Source organism: Brienomyrus brachyistius, chromosome 1 (genome assembly GCF_023856365.1).
Source record: "Brienomyrus brachyistius isolate T26 chromosome 1, BBRACH_0.4, whole genome shotgun sequence".
NCBI classification, from domain to species: domain Eukaryota; kingdom Metazoa; phylum Chordata; class Actinopteri; order Osteoglossiformes; family Mormyridae; genus Brienomyrus; species Brienomyrus brachyistius.
In genome coordinates this window covers 53,043,666-53,062,019 of record NC_064533.1, presented here as the reverse complement: position 1 = coordinate 53,062,019, position 18,354 = coordinate 53,043,666, and the positions used below count along the sequence as shown (strand labels likewise).

General features: G+C 47.8%; 1 protein-coding gene across 11 annotated transcripts in view; it reads right to left on the bottom strand.

The window, feature by feature from the left end:
- Positions 1–4,005: 4,005 nt before the first annotated feature.
- The window catches only part of LOC125742604 (R3H domain-containing protein 1-like), a 29,431-nt gene continuing 15,082 nt past the window's right edge, over positions 4,006–18,354 (bottom strand). For 5 of the 11 annotated variants that reach the window (XM_049014768.1, XM_049014814.1, XM_049014778.1 and 2 more), the window contains 21 exons: positions 16,866–16,998; positions 16,584–16,662; positions 16,438–16,497; positions 16,194–16,334; positions 15,902–16,010; positions 15,699–15,794; positions 15,314–15,342; positions 14,957–15,228; positions 13,724–13,990; positions 12,724–12,878; positions 12,239–12,340; positions 11,243–11,473; positions 11,003–11,126; positions 9,148–9,305; positions 8,657–8,808; positions 8,134–8,237; positions 6,534–6,703; positions 6,148–6,292; positions 5,952–6,049; positions 5,701–5,785; positions 4,006–5,317 (listed from right to left, as the gene is read on the bottom strand). In XM_049014768.1, coding sequence (XP_048870725.1) covers positions 4,968–5,317; positions 5,701–5,785; positions 5,952–6,049; positions 6,148–6,292; positions 6,534–6,703; positions 8,134–8,237; positions 8,657–8,808; positions 9,148–9,305; positions 11,003–11,126; positions 11,243–11,473; positions 12,239–12,340; positions 12,724–12,878; positions 13,724–13,990; positions 14,957–15,228; positions 15,314–15,342; positions 15,699–15,794; positions 15,902–16,010; positions 16,194–16,334; positions 16,438–16,497; positions 16,584–16,662; positions 16,866–16,998 — 3,060 coding nt within the window. In that variant the 3' untranslated portion in view covers positions 4,006–4,967. Of the gene's footprint in view, positions 5,318–5,700; positions 5,836–5,951; positions 6,050–6,147; positions 6,293–6,533; positions 6,704–8,133; positions 8,238–8,656; positions 8,809–9,147; positions 9,306–11,002; positions 11,127–11,242; positions 11,474–12,238; positions 12,341–12,723; positions 12,879–13,723; positions 13,991–14,956; positions 15,229–15,313; positions 15,343–15,698; positions 15,795–15,901; positions 16,011–16,193; positions 16,335–16,437; positions 16,498–16,583; positions 16,663–16,865; positions 16,999–18,354 lie in introns of all 11 variants that reach the window. The other 6 variants (XM_049014795.1, XM_049014849.1, XM_049014841.1 and 3 more) reach the window with 6 other exon arrangements.

Here is an 18,354-nt window from a genome sequence, read left to right as displayed (position 1 = left end):
TGTTTGTTTGAATGAAAGGCAGTCGATGTTATTTTAACATTTATATAAAACTAGTGACAGAAACCACTCAGCTTCCTCCTGAAAGTTCCCTTCTGGTTGATCTCCAATATGCATCCTTGTTGGCCTGATCCCTCACATTCTCTTCTGCTCCACCTCGATGTGTTCCTCCATTCTGGACAAAGGAAGCATGAAGACTGTGTCTTAAATGATCTATACAACGTTTGTATCCTGATAAAAAGAAACACAAACACTGCAACATGGAAATGTGGCTACATTGTGTGTGAAGAATTCGTTTATAAGGAAAAACCTAATTAAATCATTCTTTTGGCTTCCCAGTCATCCTTTTCGAGGGGAGCATATCCCTCCTGTTCCATCCTTGGGATTCCTTCTTAATTGGATTCACTGTTAATGCAAATAAGACAAAGTATGGGATCGATTAATCCTGCTCCTCAGAGGATGGGCTTTGAAACCTTTGCACCGGAGTGCTTGAGGCTCAAGGTCAGTTGATCATTTGGGGGCCATCAGGCAGGAGACAGGTTCAGTCTCTGAAGCAGGCAAGGGTGGCGCTAGACATTTTGGGCCCCAAACCCAGACCAATCCAATTATGTCCAAAATTTTTTTATGCCCTTGGCACTCAGGGGCACATGGATTCATCCTAATCCCCACCCCTCACCTTTTAATGTGCCCTTGGAAGCAGGAGGCAACAGGAGCCAAAGGGAGAGGGAAACCACAGGGTAGTAGTCTATAAAGAAGAAACCATCTCGCAATTTGATGACAGCCTGTACTCAAGCCTGGGAGGATGGACAGGGCTGCCGTGCGTCACACCACACCACTATTATAATGCCATTTTAAGTTAAATGAGAGAACTAAGGTTTCCAGTGAACCTGCTTGACTTTAGTATTTTACTTCATAAGGTTTTTGGTCTGGGAGATGGTCACTAATGCAGTGCTCCAGAATACAACCATTTTGGAGAGGGTGCTACTAAATATTATAAGTAGACGTACCAGTGCGACTTGCCTTTTTTTAACTGTCATTATATATCACATGAAACACTGGGAGGGATTGAGAACCGATTCTAACTTATAAAGAACGAGGGAGTTTGAAGAGATATTTGAATTACGGTTCCACTTACCGATTCCCACCCCTGCATATTTAATCAACTATGTAAGGGTTACAAAGATATGTAAAGTACTACTGACATCAATGGCAAACTGACATCCGAGATTCACTTTATGTATTTTCTCTTAGAACATCCCTTAAAAAATGGAAATGACAGATTCCAAATCAGATTTGCAATTGATAAAATGTGAACGATACCCAACCTTAATTACTGGTGTGTGTTTGTGTGCGAGATAGAGAGTGATTATAGTAGAAATCTAACGAGAGGCTACCATCATCATAACGGGGGAAGACAATTCTGCGCAGAACGTCATATACCTCAAGTACTCTATGCCTTTTCTCTTAATGCAGTATTTAGCTATGTGACTTTGTCCTCTACAATAAAACACCATACTGATATTTCTGCAAATTATATGTTTATTGTCAAAGCAGTTATCAGTAATACGGTTAAGAATGTGTATACGTTGCTTTGTATGTCGATTTAAATGATGCATTTAAATGGTGTTCTGGGTGCCCCTAAAATTTTAGTAAGGTTTATTACTAAAGTAAACATAAAATAAAACAAAAAATAAAGTTTTATTAGTGGAAAAGGGTAGTCCGGAACCCTGAACTAAGGTCATTCTTTATCTTCCCGTATAAAATAGACCTGAACAGACACTGACGCACAGTTTCAAAGACTAAAATCCAAACACTTCCCATTTAGATGTTTTTGAAACCTTTCACCTCACAGAATAGTGCCCGTTTCGAAAAAAAAAAAAAAGTAACATACATTACCACAAGGTGGCGCCATCACCACGCATTTATCCTGACATATGGCAAACCCACATTGCTTGCTGGTTTCATTGTGACCAGATTCCAAATTAACCTGGCTGATGGGTCTGGTCCATTATAAGAAAAACATAACCCGTTAAGGATTATGCGCTTTTCTATAAATAATAAGCAGTTAATCATGTCCTCTTAGTTTACTCATGCTCCACAAGCAAAGCAACACAAATTAGTATGCAGTTCATTTATAATATAGTTTATTAAACAGTTTGTTCGGTTAATTGTTTAAGGTGCGAGGAACATCAATAAATCATAAAATGAAGCCGATGGCACGTTTATATAATTATTTTTAGTGGGATAAAAAAAATTGTCTTTGCATCAGCACATAAAGTGCCACACAAAGAATAAAAAAGTCAAGTCGGAACAACTGAAAAAAAATAACCCAATTACAGGCCGCAAAGCAAAAAGGAAGCAGTCGCACAGGCAGGGCTTTATGGAGTCCATATATACGTATAATTGCATTTTTTCGTGCTTCATCCTCTTACAAAAAGGATGCATCGAAACTGAAGACAATCACGTACAGATTTTCGAGTAAAACTCTATTGCAAAGCACAGCCAGCATTACCTACAGAATGGGCTCATTTGGGCTACAGATTTACACTCTCACTAAGATTTCTACTGGCAAGGAAAAATGATTCCAGTGACCCAAAAACTGCCATAATGTTGGTCTTTGGCCATTTAAAACGTCATAATACGCCCACTCCCTGCGACCCCCGAATAGATGTACAGCGGAATGTCATTGAGAATCATTCCGATCTTAGCCCCATCGGCCAAGTAGGGTTCGGGTCGCCAGGGCTTCAACAGAATGACCGCAGCTTTACTTCCACAACTAAACCTGCTATCTTAGACCTGACGCACATTATTTTCAAGTTAATAAGCCTCAATGGAAATCGCGTACACTACTGCTGTCCGGGACAGGGATAGGATTATCTGTGCCTTGTATTGCGCTTGATAAAATATCACTGACAGCCCTAATCCAGAACCTACAGGAGAATTAATCGTAGAGTAAAACTATGCAACTATGTCAACATAATGCAAGCCAACTTCAATACCCTTGATATGACCACTTAGGAGATGCAGTGATACGGTAATTCGATTCTTCATTTCTGCATGTTTTCCTGAAAATTAACCCATGGTTAAATTACTTACCTTGTACATAAAGCATTATTTACAAATGGGTTGTATTTCATATTTATCTATTTATACTGCTAACGGTCATTGTAAATGTATTGCTCCATTGCATTTTTTTGTGTGCAAACATTAAGACTTTAGTGGGCAGCGGACTGCAGTAAATACAGGGTTGGCAACTCTCACGCATCTGGCGTGACACTCGCGCTTTCAGAATCTCACGACACGAGAAATCTTACGGCAAATCTATATTATTCCATTAGAAGCCTGAAATTAGTTACATGGAAAGCGGTGGGGTAGTTCGCAAACCATCCAAACTATTTACAAGGTAAACTCTGACGTACATATAAATGCGTGGGCCTGTGTGTGCCGACGCGACTCGAATTGAAAATCATATAAAGATATTTTCTCATATAAAACTATTTACCCAGATCTCCCAAATCAGTTTTTTGTTATAGCTTGCATGCAAGACAGCATCCGATAGAAGCAAAATGTTTACACACGCTTTTTTTTTTTTTAAGTCAAGAAACACTTGAAACACAAATGGAACGATGAATTACTCGGCTTTCCACGTTGCACCGTAGTGTCAAGGGGATGGCAAGATGTGCCCAATACTTGGATTCCACAAACGCGTTCGTCCAGGAATGTAAAGGGCAACTTTACTGGACACGAAACTAAATACCTCGGATTTTAGCGGATCGCAGGTAATTGATCAGTAATTGGTTCAATGCAAGTACTAGGACACAACAAAGACAATCTTAGTCAAATGACTATAAAAGATGTTTTTCTTCTCCCCACCAAATATTCAGCTAGGAGGGGATTATTCCAAATCTTAAGTGGAGACATTTGACTACGTATTTATTTGCCACCCAGAAAACACCAGAATGAATGTCAGAGCAGTGGTAAAAAAACACTCGGACTGGGACAAGGGACATCGTTTGGTGTAAACATTTATTGGTTTCAAATAAAAATGATTTGCACCAGCAAAAATTGTACAGCCATTTTGAATTGGAATAAAAGAAATCTGCAGTATAAATGTGCAAACTTTTGATTTTCCAGTAGTCCTTCAAGGAGGACATAATTTAAAAAGGTAAACTAAGAAACCGGATCTGTTGGCCTCGTTGCGAGAAGATGGCGGCGATGACACGGTAGGGCAGAGGACGATATCCCGATCGGATTGCTAAAACACGCCGTCAGGAAGATTCAGAGTCATAAATTAGATTAAAACCAGGAATACTTGATATTTTCTTTCATTTGTGCCTGTTACCATCATAACTTTCGCCACGAGGACTTAAGTATTTAGATTATATAAATTATGTACAGTGTAGGGGGTTCTGCATTTTAAAAGACTGATTTCTCTGGACTCATGGTAGAAGGCACCAAAAGAAAAATGTTTGGCAGTTCGGTAATGATTCATGTAAACTGACCACAGTGAACAATAACCGGCTCGTGGGAGACTAGTCCCTGGGGTCCAGACCCAGCACAGAATATCTTCAGGTAGATTTTTGGCTTTTGACGGACTAAAAACTAAACTAAGCAAGTAACGGTGGAATTGGGGAAAGGGTGCAGCTGTACTGCCCGCCCGGGCCTAACAGAATTTCAAATATAAAACAAATTAAAAAAAAAAAAAAAAAGTACCCGCTGCCATTTGATATGTTCCAGTCAATTCTGAAAAAAATGGGTTAATATTTGGAACTGCATTCTTGGTTTTGAATATTCCAACAGAATAAACTCGTTTTCAAATCGCTAGAACAACACAAAGACAAAAGTCCCAAAGTCTCTCATAACTCAAGTGAAAACCCATATCATCAAACCAACTCGGTGGGTAACGGGAAGTGGGGAGTGACTGAAAGGGGAAGTGACGGATGCCGGGGGACGAGAGGACGGCCCAACCCTCACTGGGAGCTGGCCCTCTCCAGGTTGGGAAGCTCTAAGTGTCTTCTGCTAGTTCTGAGCCTGAAGGCAGCGTGGCCGGCGCCTCCGTGCTTGGCCAGGGCACTCTGCGCTGCGTGTCTGGAGGGGAACAGGGCCAGGATGGTGTAGGCGGACGCCAAGGTGTGGGGGGGCTTTGGGCGGTCGGGGGAGCCGCTGGCATCCCTGGGGCCGCAGTGCATGTGAGGCTGGGGGTGTTCCGGGAGCCACCGGATGGTGGCCCCTACTCTGCAGAGGTCGGCGAGCAGGGCGTCCGCCTCGGCACGGCTCAGCCCCTCTGGCAGGCTGGTCACCTCCAGGACCCTTCCCATTACTGTGCGGGGGGGGGGGGGGGGGTACAGATAGGGAGGGGGAGACATGGAAAGAAAGAATCACACCCTCTGACTTGCATTATAAAGTCAGTCCTCCTGCCCATGGGTCAGTGTGAAGTATCAGTAAACCATAATAATGTTACTAGTGCCTCAGGGCAGCCGTGACATGTTCCGTCTCCAGCGGTAACTCTGCTCTCTGACACCACAGACAGGATCCCTCTCACATGCGGCCATTCATGCAAATACTGTCATTTCACATTTCATCCTGATGCTGTTTTTCCCCACCACTGGCTGGCAAGTCACTATGGTTCCCCAACTCTGTTTATGGTCAGACACAGGCATATTTTTTTATATATATAAAGCAACATCAGGCCCCACCCATTACCTGGGTCACCTACACTGAGATCTGAAGACAGTGCCTTCCGTGTTGACTTCCTCGCCCTGCCACTGTGCCGGATCGCTGCGTGTCCCTGGAGAGATGGCGACATGTGGGTGTGCCAGCTTTGAAAACATCGCCTTCCTGGGCAACGCCCACATATTTAGTCGATTTAGTTGGCATTCTTTGGCATTATTTCTCTGGTGCCCATTCAGCACAAAACCTCAAAGGCTGGGCAGTGGAAGTTTCAGGAGACTCACCTGGTGATTGGGGACCACGTGGGGGCCGTGAAGCAGTGGGGGCCGGATGGGGGGGTTGTACTGAAGGGGCTGGCCGAGCAGGGGATACCTTGTATCACCTGCGGGATCGAGAGCATCAGCCCCAGCTGTGTAATGAGCTGCCCACAAATGCAGACCAAGCATCCGATGAGGGGAAATACGGTGCAGGGCCGCTCACCTTGACCTGGGCCGAAGGGCCGGCTGAACTGAGGCATGATGGTGACGGGGGCGAGACCGGGACGTATGTTCTTCATGTTGGTCAGATGGGCGGGGCCAGGAGACTGGGCAGGAGAGGGGGAGGGGCTGCCCAGCTGGGGGCTGCTCTGGAATTAAAGGATACAGCCGGTTAGGGACAAACCACAGAGTGCTACAGTACAGTGACCAGATGTCACTGCAGTTTAAAAGTGATTCCAACTCCACCCGGTCTTGTTTATCCTCTGCTTGTGGCTCTACAGCAGCCATGAAGGAGTTAAATGCAAACTGAGCCAGTTTCCAGGTTCCTGCCGTGAATGAGCCACTTAGCATGAACTGTGAGACCGGGGGGGGGGGAGATGGGGCAGTTACCTGAGAGGAGTCAAGAGTGGTAATCTCGGCCGGCTTGGAGCCTCTCTGGTGGTCTAGGCTGTGGTGCTTGTTGTGTTTCCACTGGGGGGGCGAGTGGGGCCGTGGCTGGTGGCTGGGGGGCAAGGCGAGCTGCATCATGAGCATCCCACTGCCATGGGGTGGGGGCATGCCTGCCGATGGCGATCACAGAAAACACAGCAGCCAGTTTGATTAGCGTGCCACTGGTAATTGCATTATGCTAATGATTACTCTGGCATATAGTGCAGTGATAATGGACAATAAAGAGAGCAACACGGCAGCAGCGAGGCCTAGAGTGAATGTTGCTGGAGGACCCTTCAGGTACGGGAGGGAAATGTGACAGGGTGGGGGGACTGGACAGCAGAGAGAGCTTAATAAAACAATAAACCCCCGATTGGTGTAAGTACACCGTAACTAGCTGAGAGCATATGTTTGTAGTGATGTGAAACTCCAGTCAGGCACAATCGGTGGGGGGGGGGGGGGGCATAGCTACAAGGACACTCGCATGCAAACCTGCGGTGAAATTCCCAGTTTGTGACCCCCCTCACAAGAGAGAAACCTGACTATAGTCCCCCAGGATCTGGTTCTTGCCTCCCCCCCAAACTGGCACAATTCTGCGATATTACTCCCCTCCACCCATCCCCCCCCTCGCCCTTCACCCACACTCTTCCCCAAGGGCAGAGTCGACACAATAACCACTGGTGTGGGGGGAGGGGGGGTGGCGTGTCATTCTTCCTTCCTGCTTTAATATTAAAGAGGAATATTGGGATGTTAAGTCAACATGCAGGCAGCGGGATCATTAAAAGGCCCCAACATCTCCCCACTCTCCAAATCCCATTATTAAATTCCATGCGGCAGCAGCAGACTTGCAGGCAGAAACCTCATCTGATGATCAGAAAGGGACGTTTCATTTTTTCTTTTTTTTTATTTTAGAGTTAGAATTTGCCATGTTGGGGGGGGGTGGCCAAAAAAGTCATCAGAGGCACTCATCATTAGAGGAATTATCATTAATTGAGGAAGCATAAAATGGCAAATTACATTTACGGAGCCCGTAAGGGTTTTTTTTTTTTTAAAGATGGCTATAATGAGGAAAGAAGCAACAGAGGAATTATTTTAATTACAAGTCCGTATCTGTTCATTAATTAGCCTGTAAAGATGGGAAAGTACTTCGAATTAGCTCTTTAAACATAATGGCTCAGAGATTCACAACCGCTCCGCAACCACAAAATGGGCCTTTATGTTAACGCCGAAAGTGCAGCTAGTTCAAGCCAGCATGATGTATAAACACACCTCAGCAAAATCAATCTCTCTATTGGGCATCTACTACCTCCAGGTTAAAACCTTTGCACCGTGGTATTTAAAGGAGAATAATGCTGAGGAGATTACAAGGAAACTGATAAACCCCAAAAGACCCACATGCGCACACAGATGCACACACACACTCCCTTCTCTCTGACATGGTCTCTAATCTCACGTATATAGAAATGGACGGAGCCTGTGAGCCCAAACCAAACACAGGAAGGGCGTGTGGTGGCCAGGGGTACATGCACATGTGCAGGTGGTGAGGGCCAGCCCTCGGTACCTGGACACTGCTGGCCAGGCAGCTGCTGAGAGCTGCAGGGGGAAGAGGTCCGAGGAAACTGCATCTGCTCCGAGCCTGGGGGGGGCAGGAAACTCACGGAGGAGCTGAGGAGACGAAAACAAGCACCCACAAAGAACAATGGGGTAAATTTTCCAGACAGCTAAACAGCCATGATGAGCATATGGAACAGGTAGCGATGCAGACGCTGTGGATGACATGGCCGGACAGACAGCGATGGGAGTACACTGTGGGTCACATGACAGGATGGCAGCGATGGTGTACTGTTATCACATGACTGATGGCATGGGACTGGCGCCGTTATATTAAGCCTGGACGGGCACCGGGGCCCATAAATCACAGTGATGGCGACCCAGTAAACGAGCCCCCCCCCCCCCCCCCCCCCCCAATGACGGCAGGAAGAATAATGGAGAGCATCTGCACCCACCCCCTTCTGGGCCCATGCTCCAGCCATGCTGTGTAAATCACCATGCGGTGGGGGGGTGGGGGTGACAGGGACATGCACCTGAGGGCGCTCTGCTGGCCAGCTGGGACGGCGCTGTAGTACACCTGCACGCCGGGTGCTGGCAGTGGGCCCTGCACTGACTGGCCAGGCACGATGATTGGCTGCGGATAGGTCTGCTGGGTCACACCCTGGGAGCCCTGGGGCATGGACACCTGGGTGATGGGGGGGGGGGGAAGCACACACACATTAGCCCTGGCTGAACCAGACAGCACAGAGGAGAACAAATGCGACTGTACTGTCGCTTTAAAGGAGAGAGAGACAACAGCGACTCTCAATGTGATTTCCAATTCCCACATTCCAGCCATTACACTCTGAGCCGGCTTTAGCGATTCAATTAGTAGTTAATTATCTGCACCGCTCATATCTGTGCATTCCCCAAGGAAAGGAAAAATAATAAAACTGCCCCGAGTAATAAAAACTAAAGAAGTTAAAATCTGCAGCCCCCCCTACTGCCACCCCCTCAGACGGAGACATCACCACGTCATGCTGACCTGGTAAGGCGGCAGGGAGGGATACGGCACCATCACGCCGTGCATCTGAGACCCCATATTGCTGTGCTGGCTACTGACGAGGTTCTGATTCTGAGGCTGCTGGACCCCTACCACACCCTGGTATCCCTGCGTCGGATTCTGCAGCATGGCCTGATAGGCTGCAGGAACAGGGCAGAGTCGTGTCAGATGGTAGAGCTCCCTGTGAGGCTGACCAGGGTATTGCAGGAAGAATAGAAAAAAGATCGCCCCACAAATGAACACACCCAAACCTGACATGTACTAAATGCAAGCCTAGATCAGACAGATTTATCAGTAAGCTAAAAGCACAGGCAGCATTATTTTACAGTGCAAAAAGTGGACATAAGTGTATATATGGAGGAGATCATGACAAGGGCAATGCAAACATGCAAAGATAACCAAATAAACGATAATAAACAGTACTGATGACGAAACCTAACAGAGAGGGCAAAAGAATTAAGCCAACAGCAAGGGTTTCTGGGTAAAGAGGGAAAAGGCTGTGCTGCCTTGGGGACATTTTCCCAGCAGACAGCAGCCATGAAAGAAGTGGGACAAAGGAAACGGATGGTCCCCAGAAGGCCCCTGCTTGGTTATTTCTGATGACATGCTCTCGGGGGAGGGGGGGGGGGGGGTTCGTATTGTTAAATGGGCAGCAGCAAGCATGGGGATGGGAGAAGGGGTCTGGGGCAGAGACAATGCTGGCACAAGCCGCATTTGCGTTTTATTTTTTTAACAGACAGCAGGAGCTAAGGAGAAAAGATGCTGCACGTATCACGTCACATGACCTTATTCTCCACACTCAGTGTCACCAGTCCATGATGATGATAAAAATATTAAGCAAGAAGCCCGGGCGCCGCTGGCTGCCGCTGCCTGCATTAAGGCAGCACACGGGGGAGATGCACGGGGGACACGCCTCATAAATATTTCCCCAAACTAAACATGAACAAACAGCAGCCGTCTAGGGGCTCGGCACTGAATACCAACCAGCACAGACGAACACAACTTCACAGAAAGTAATTAATCTTCTCTTCCTGTCTTCCTGTTCTGCGCCCACCCCCAACCCTACGGACTTTAAAAATGTATGACGCTAATGGCTGCTACGTATGCCCTCAGAATAGATATTTTAAATTATTAAACTTTAATCACGTTAACACTTCGGGGCAGTGTTGTTGGGCAGGGTGCTATACAAAAATAAACGGAGCAGAACATGCAGGGTCACATTTAATGTTAATGTGACATCGGCTTGTAGTTTCTGGCTAAGCGGTTTGTTAAACATGCCTGCCAGCACTGCATTTAGGCATCACAACTTCTGTCGTGGTTTATATGCACTTCAGGAATTTACACACTGATACTGATTAAAGAGGCAAATAGTCCAGCTTCCTGTAAATCACTCTAATGGTTCCCATCCACATTGTATTTGCAATACAAGACCAATGAAAGGGGCCAGAGTCGAGCCCAACTAGGGCCTGTGATTGGCCCTTCAGTCTTGTTTGCCTCGGCCATGAGCAATGATTAGCTGTGGGCGTCAGGCTGTGAAGTGGAGCGAGGGGCTGAAAAAGAGACCGGTTCACTGTGAGAATCGTAGTCCTCTCAGACAGCGCCCCGGTCCCGCATCCGGCCACTCCGGGTCTTGGTCCAAAGGGCACCTACATCCTCTTCTAGAATATTCCCAAACTCATAGCTCTTAACCACAATGTTACAGTGAGGCTCCCCATACCCACACCAAATCACAGCACCCCCAAGAACGGCAAGGGATGCTGCCTTGAGACAGAAGCAGTATGATGAGAGCAGAGTGCAGCGGATTCCCAGCATGCCTTTGGGCAAGCGTGCCGGTTACCTGCAGGCTGGACCGGCTGTGGCATCGGCTGGCTTGGCGGGTTGCCGTAGTGCACAGGAGCGGCGGCCCGGTATGCCTGGCTGGAGTGCGGGTACTGACCTGGCGCACAGTAACATGCAGGCATCTGGAGGGCAGAGCAGGGATTACTCACAGTGAGCTTGGCAATAGCTGTGCGTGGTACAGTAGCCAGATCAGGACACAATACAGCAGAAAGTTTCAATTGGGGGGGAGGGAAGATACCTGCTGCACGTAGGTCTGCTGCACAACAGGCTGGCCCGTGGAGGGCGCTGAGCCAGGGAAAGCAGAGGCGGGGGGCACGGGCTGCCCTGGGGGGGGCACAATGTAGCCACCCTGCTGCCCGGGCTGCAGCACCATAGAGGAGGGATACACAGCAGTGTGGCCTTCAGGGGCTTCGGCGGAGGGCTGCCGGGCCAGGCTCATGTGGCTGAACTGGGCCCCCAGGTTGTCTTGCTGTGGGTGGAACCGGAGTAGGGGAATAAGACCCATAACCCATGAGAAACAAAAAAGGCATCGTCATATTTTCTGAGCCGGTGTGGGCTATTCGCCACACCCTGATGTTAACTGAGGGAGAGACGATAACAGTTTCAATCACGAGATACTAAACTTCATATCTGCTGCAAAAATTTATTATTTAAAGCACACTTTTAATTATTTAATTAGTCGTTAAAGGATGTTCGTCAGTAGGAGGTGGTCAAAAAAGACGTTGCAGGAAGGGGATTTATGTCACCAAGCAGGAATGACAGCACAGCAGAGCATATAAAGGGACCCCCCCCCCCCAGCTCCTAATCCACATAATAAAATCTTAAACGGCTCATTTCTAGTCTAACAACTGTCAACATGCAAATTTAACATAAGAATCCAAAACAAACTGGATATAATGGATAATCACAATATCCAATCAGAGACCAACTGCCCATTCTGCTTTTTTTTTTTATTCATTGATAAGAACTATCTTTTTAGTGTAAAAAAAAAAAAAAAAAAGTTAAAATTAAGTGAATTATTTAGAAAACTATTCTTATACAAGTTGTGGGTATACACACACACACACACACAAACTGGTGATTCACATAATAATCCTTTAATCGCTACTAAGAAAAAAATAAAAGCAAAATGGACAGTTATTAGCACACGACGATGGGGATGCAGAGGCTCAGTCAGTGAGAAAAACACAGACAGGCAGAGTGGAAGAAGGAGAAAGAGGAGGAGGAGCGGTACCACAGTGTACTGTTGGTTAGAGGAGACAGGCAGGAGCGGAGATGCGTAAGACACCACGGAGAACTGGAGCGGCGGCGCCGGAGGCGGCAGGGACCGATTCGGCTGAGGAGGCAAGGGGTTTGGGGTGGGGGTCAGAGGCGGGGTCACCGTGCGTTTAGTCATGAGAGAGACAGAGGTTCAGGCTCAAAAGCCCTTAGAGTATTAGTCTATGAAGGAGCCCGCAATCATGTAGAGCTAACCATTGATTAATACACCAAAACTGACAGCATTAACTTCCATATTTAGGTCGAATGAAATAGAGAAGATGGAGGGATAGAAAACGACATGAGGACATTTGGCTGCACAAACCAAACGAGGTCTCAGGGATGCGGCGCAATCTAATCAAGGACCTAACCCCCCCCCCCCCAGTGGAAGATTAAAGGGATCCATTGCACTGCCCCACCCCACCCCACCAGGCATGATTGGAGCAGCAGCAGTGGACTGACCTGAGGGAGCACGTGATTAGCCGGCTGAGGCGGGTGTTGTACGGGTGGAGGCGGCGGTGGAGGCAAGGAGAGGGGTTGCTGGGTCCTGCTTGGTTGGGGTGCCATGCTGGAACTGTACACAACAGTGCTGCCATCCGGGTGGAGGAAAGGCTGGCCTGGTAGGAGAACGGCGCCATCATCAGGTTTGCTGCATGTTTTGAACTTTGGTGGCACTGAAAACAATCTGACAATTCCTGCTAATGCAGATAAAGCTTGTGTTTCTCCTACACAAACGTGAAAGTCTCTGAGGTCCACGCCATACACATCTAGAGCGCGTCTGACACTGATAAGCCCAAGAAATTACACTTCTTAAATGTTTTCAAAGCACCACCCCTCCCCCCAAAAAGAAACCTCATTCTATTTTAGGAACCTAATTTTGCTAAAAGCAAGAAGAAAAAAAATAAAAATCAGCCATCAGCAAGGCCAACCAAGGATGACTCCATATCCAACTGCATAGCTGGGAAAAATGTGCACCAGCCCTGGGGAAAGTGCTCCCTCCCTGCATTCAACAGGCCATTCTGTGCCGGACGGCAGCTTGCTATGACTAACGGCACATTCACTCATCTTCAGAGAGAAGCCGAGGCTCCGCCCCCTCCCCCCAGGAGAAATGTCATTTACATGAAAGAGGTGCCACTTGAAAGCAGCGCCGTTACGGTGCATCAATAAGAGCTTCACTGAACTCCCCAAACATCCCACGGCTTCTTTTTAAAAAAGCGATTCAAAAACCACTTAATACCTCAGAAATTATTTAGTTGTGCCTCAGCCCACCGCATGAAATACAAGCCATGTAACTGTAGCGCATCCTTAAACCCCGCCCCCTGGCCCCCGGTGATGGAACTGTAAAGTGTGAGTAGTGTTAGTGGTATGTTAGGTAAACATATACAGCAATGAGGGAGCTCACACGCACGCACACAAACACACACAGCTGCCGACAGACGGACCCAGAACAGCCGGTACCAACCTGTGTGCGGGTTCACCAGGATACTGCCAGCAGGGATGCCGGCCGCTTCCAGAGGAAGCAAATAGTAGCTAGTGTTAGCAGCGGATGGCGCCAGGCCGCCCCCGCCCCCCTCGCGGGACACGGAGCTGCCGCCGAGGTAGGCCACGGGGGCGGGCACGGCATGGCCGGCCTGGGTTAGGGGCAGGAGAGGTAGGGGTGCCGCTGCCGCCGGCTGGGGGCGCGAGAGCGAACCCGTGGACGAGCCTACACTACTAGATGACTCAGAACCTGGGAAAGGGGAGCAAGGGGGGGAAAAAGTGTTTACCCACAGGGAGAGCATGCACATTAATCCTGGAGCAGATCACATGACCAAGTGGTTACGGCTGAATTCATTGGTTACGCTGGACTTTAAAAAAGAAAAACCCATTGCTAATGAAGCAGTTAACCACTAAAGCCACTTAAACAATAGACATGACGTACATGGCTGATGTGCTTTAATCTCACGAGGGTCTATGGAAAATGCGAGACATACAGCAATCAGAGGTCACGGAGGCCTAATTAGCACACTCGCTGACGGCCCTCGCAGAACATGCTTGTCATATAAAACAGGCAGAGGTGGGGTAACCAATGAATTCAGACTGGGTTAGGAATAGGACCACTGATCAGCAAAGCACAAAACAGCTGGCTGTGAATGAAGAGTGAGGTGTGAGGCGGCCATGTTATCACTAGGAGATGAAATATAAGGAATCATGCTGTTTGAATGGACAGGTACAAGCACACAACGGGGGGGGGGGGGGGACAAGGAGCTGCGGCTCTCAAAGATTAGGGACATAAAAATGACAGCATGAGCATCGGATCCAGCTCCACGGCCACATCGGGAACATCAGATCACAGAAGTGAAAGGAGATTTTAACGACAATCTGGTAACTGTACAGCTTAAACTCAAACACACAGCCAATCAGAGGATGGATTTTTATTAACCTTGTGATGATGCATATTCTTAATATTAAAGAGCTGGAACCCAACTGCAATGGCCCTTTTCTACCAACGTGCACAGGAAGGAGGGGTATTAACAGTCTGTATACAGTGAAATATAAATATAAATTTAAATGATTTCATAAGACATCCATGGACAGTGTCCAAAAAATGTCCTGGCACGTTGGACGGCCACACCCACTATTGAATCCCTTCACGTTTTCGGGAGGGGGGCAGAGCCTTCACTGTGAGGTCAACCAGCAGACCAGCCCCACTTGCCTGTTTTGGACAGCCGGCCGGCGCCTTTGCTGCTGCCTGAGCTGTCTCCCCGGATCAGAACTGAGATGCCACTGAAGCTGCTGGCCTTGGTCATGGCAGGCTTCAGGTTGCGGTTGGAGCTGTCCGAGTCCGTGCTGCTCCACGGCCGCGGTTCTGAGTACTTCGGCTCGTTCTCCGAGCTGCTCTGCCGGCTGCTGGCGGACCGGCTGTCTTTCGCCCTGAAGATCTGGCGCCTCTGCTGGGTGCTGTTAGATACGTCATCTTCCTGGATCCTGCAGCCAGAAACGGCACCTTGGACCCAAAGCCAAACCCTCGCCACAATGAGAACCACACATATACACGGAAGCGGACGCTTACCTCTTATCTAGTGCAAAGCTCTCCGGACCCTGAAAACACATAAATGTTATTAATCTAACTGACAAAATCAAATGTGACACCATCCAATTTTAATCACAACAGATTAAAGCAGAATTTCATTTCCCATATCAGCAAGTATCTTCCTTATAAAGATCATTTTTAAAACTAAACTGGAACTGTCAGTCCATGCAAATCAAATTAAATAGGTAAAACTGTAGTAATTTAACAACCTGCTATTTTAATGGAGAAAATCAGGTTAAATTGGGCTTAAGTGCATAAGGGTAGCAGAGCCCCTTGGTGGGCTTTGAACCGAATCTTCAGCTAGGTGAACCCTTGTAACCACTCTGCTACATGATCCCAAAAGGTCAACTGATATGAACTTTACTTCTTGTGCGAATATTCTCTCCCTGGCACGCTGGTACTCCTCCTCACGTTCCTCTATGGATTTGCTCCTCCTATCCTCCTTCAGCCGCATGCGCATCTGAAGTAAAAGAAGAAAAAAAAAAAAAAAAAAAAGAGAGTGGCATGATCAGCATCACCCCCTGCTGCATGGTGTTGGTGCCACAGGACACCTGGCAGGATGCTCACCAGGTTGTCATCCCTGTCCAGGCTAGCATTATCCCGCTTCAGGATGTATCGTTTCTGAAGGTCATCTGCCTTGTCGTCCTTGATGTGCTCGGAAAACTTCTGGTCCGGTCTGAAAAACAGTCCAGGGTTTCGGAACAGAGTCATGCAAGGATTCCAAAATTCAATTTCAGTGCATCTCACGGCATCATTTTTAAATTAGACCGCTTCCGGCAATGACACACAGGTGTCCCCGCCCGGATGGCTGAGCTAGTGACGGCTGCGTAGGCAGACTGGCAGGAAAGGTGGCGCTCACATTCTGGTGCTGCTGGTCTTGTTGATGATCACAGACTTGCCAGTGGGGTCCACGTTGTGCTCAAGGCCGAAGTAGGCGGCCACCCTGTGCAGCAGCATGCGGTGGTACGACGTCATGGGCGGGAACTTCCGCCTCTGAGTCCTGACACCATACCAATTAAAAAGGGAAGATTGAAGAAGATTAAAGGCATGACAGGAAGAAACCATGAAATTCATATCACATCCAGGAAAATGACTGAACATACTGGTTATTACTGATGAAATCGAGAATATCCTGTTCCAGTTTCAACAGCATCATTCTGTCCCTGGAATGAACACATTTAATGACATGAGACATTACAAAATGCCATTATGGCCTTTCAATTTGTAGTACTAAAGAACCGGCATGTACCTGGGGTTGTTATTTAGGGTGTTTACCAGGAACTCATGGAGGTCGATGCCAGTGGAATCTGTATATTCCTGACTGGAATCTGCAGTCAAGATAGAGAGATGGGGGAGGAATTATAGTCTAAACCCAAAACCTCCTGGTTAAAATGAGAAACTGAATAAAATATGAATATTAAACAATGGTTATGAAATATTACATCCAGTTTCAATGAAGGTTTAAAGGTACCCCAGGTTAAGTGTCCTCAAGACACACATGCACACACACGATGCACATATGCACACACACCTCTGGAAAGCATCTTCCGGGGCATCTTCTCTGGCTTCTCCAGCTTGTCTGTGTTTCTCCGTTTCTCGTCTTCATCTCTGACGGGTGGTTCTTCTTTGTCAAATGGTTGGGGAAAGTGGCTCTGGATTTTATCCTGCAGACAGTGAAATGGGGGAGGGGGGTCAATAATCTCCTCAGATAGCCAACGTCCCTGAAAAATTTGCTAAAAATCGTAGAGGAGCCCGAGCCTGTCCCTCATCACACTTGGACAGCCCTTCGTGTGGCGGGGAATTAATTAAGATATAATGAAAGGGTTTAGCTCCTGACACACACACACACGCGCGCACACACCTGAACCCCTGCAATTGCCACTCACTCCCACTTCCAGACACAGCTGCTCTGAACACGGCAAAGTACTGGGGGGGGGCATCTCTTTCGCTCACACGGCTGGACATGTCTTCCGTATCGATAAAGCTGTGCTCTTGAACATCTGCAGCAGCAGTGTGACAGCTGCCTGAGGATGTAGGATTCCAAGACCCGTCTGCTTCATTACTACACAGCCAAGGGCGGTACAGGGCCCGACGATAAGCCTGACACCAGTGGGGAGGCAGCGGATATCCACAGCAGACCTCCTCCTACACCTAACATCCCCCACCCCCCCCACCCCCCCCCCCCCGGGACTTGCAGTTTAAGGAACGGGCAGAGAGACAGGCTTCACAAAGAGAACAAAGCGGGTCGATACACAAAGCCGCACTGGGGCAACTAGGCTGGATAAACCTGGCCTTCTGAGGGGTGGGGGTCCGTCTGGGGATAAATGTGTCCAGTGAAAAAGAAATAAATGGGAAAAAAAGAATAATACAGCACAGCGAGCGAGTGAGGGGTCTGCAATGGGCAAGGAATAAGTTCAAGGGTGTAAATCTGGCTGAACGAGGTGTCCACTTTACGCCCTGTCGGGGCTGTCTGCAATGGCTCTTTCACGAGGCGCGCAATATTTACTGCAACTTGTCTAACTCACTTTTACCATTAAGTGCACTTTCTGTTGTCTCCCTGCTTGACATTTAATTTCTGTAGTTGTCAGTGCCTGACATTTTGACCCAGAACAAAAAAAAATACATTTCGGTGGAGGACTTGCGAGTGGCTCTGGCCATACAGATACTTGGGCTGGGGGTGTTGGTTTATTCAGGTTGATCACAGGCTGCTTGTGGTTTCTAAACAAGGCCACCAACATGGCCGGCCACCCATGTGGGCAGACATTACGAGGCTCACCAATAAATCTGTATGGCTTGGAATGAAGGGAAGCAATCATAGCAACGCTGCTGCAATCGTGTCTGTGAGTGTGTGCATGTGTTTGTGCACATTTTTTTGTAAGCTAGGTGTCACCTGAGCAGTGATGTGATGTCTGACGTACGATGCTGCCAAAAATAAGTTCAACATCAGGGGCTGAACATCACAGCTGAACATACAGACATAGATCGGCGGCGGTTTTGGTATTTGGGCCTTCTCCAGCATG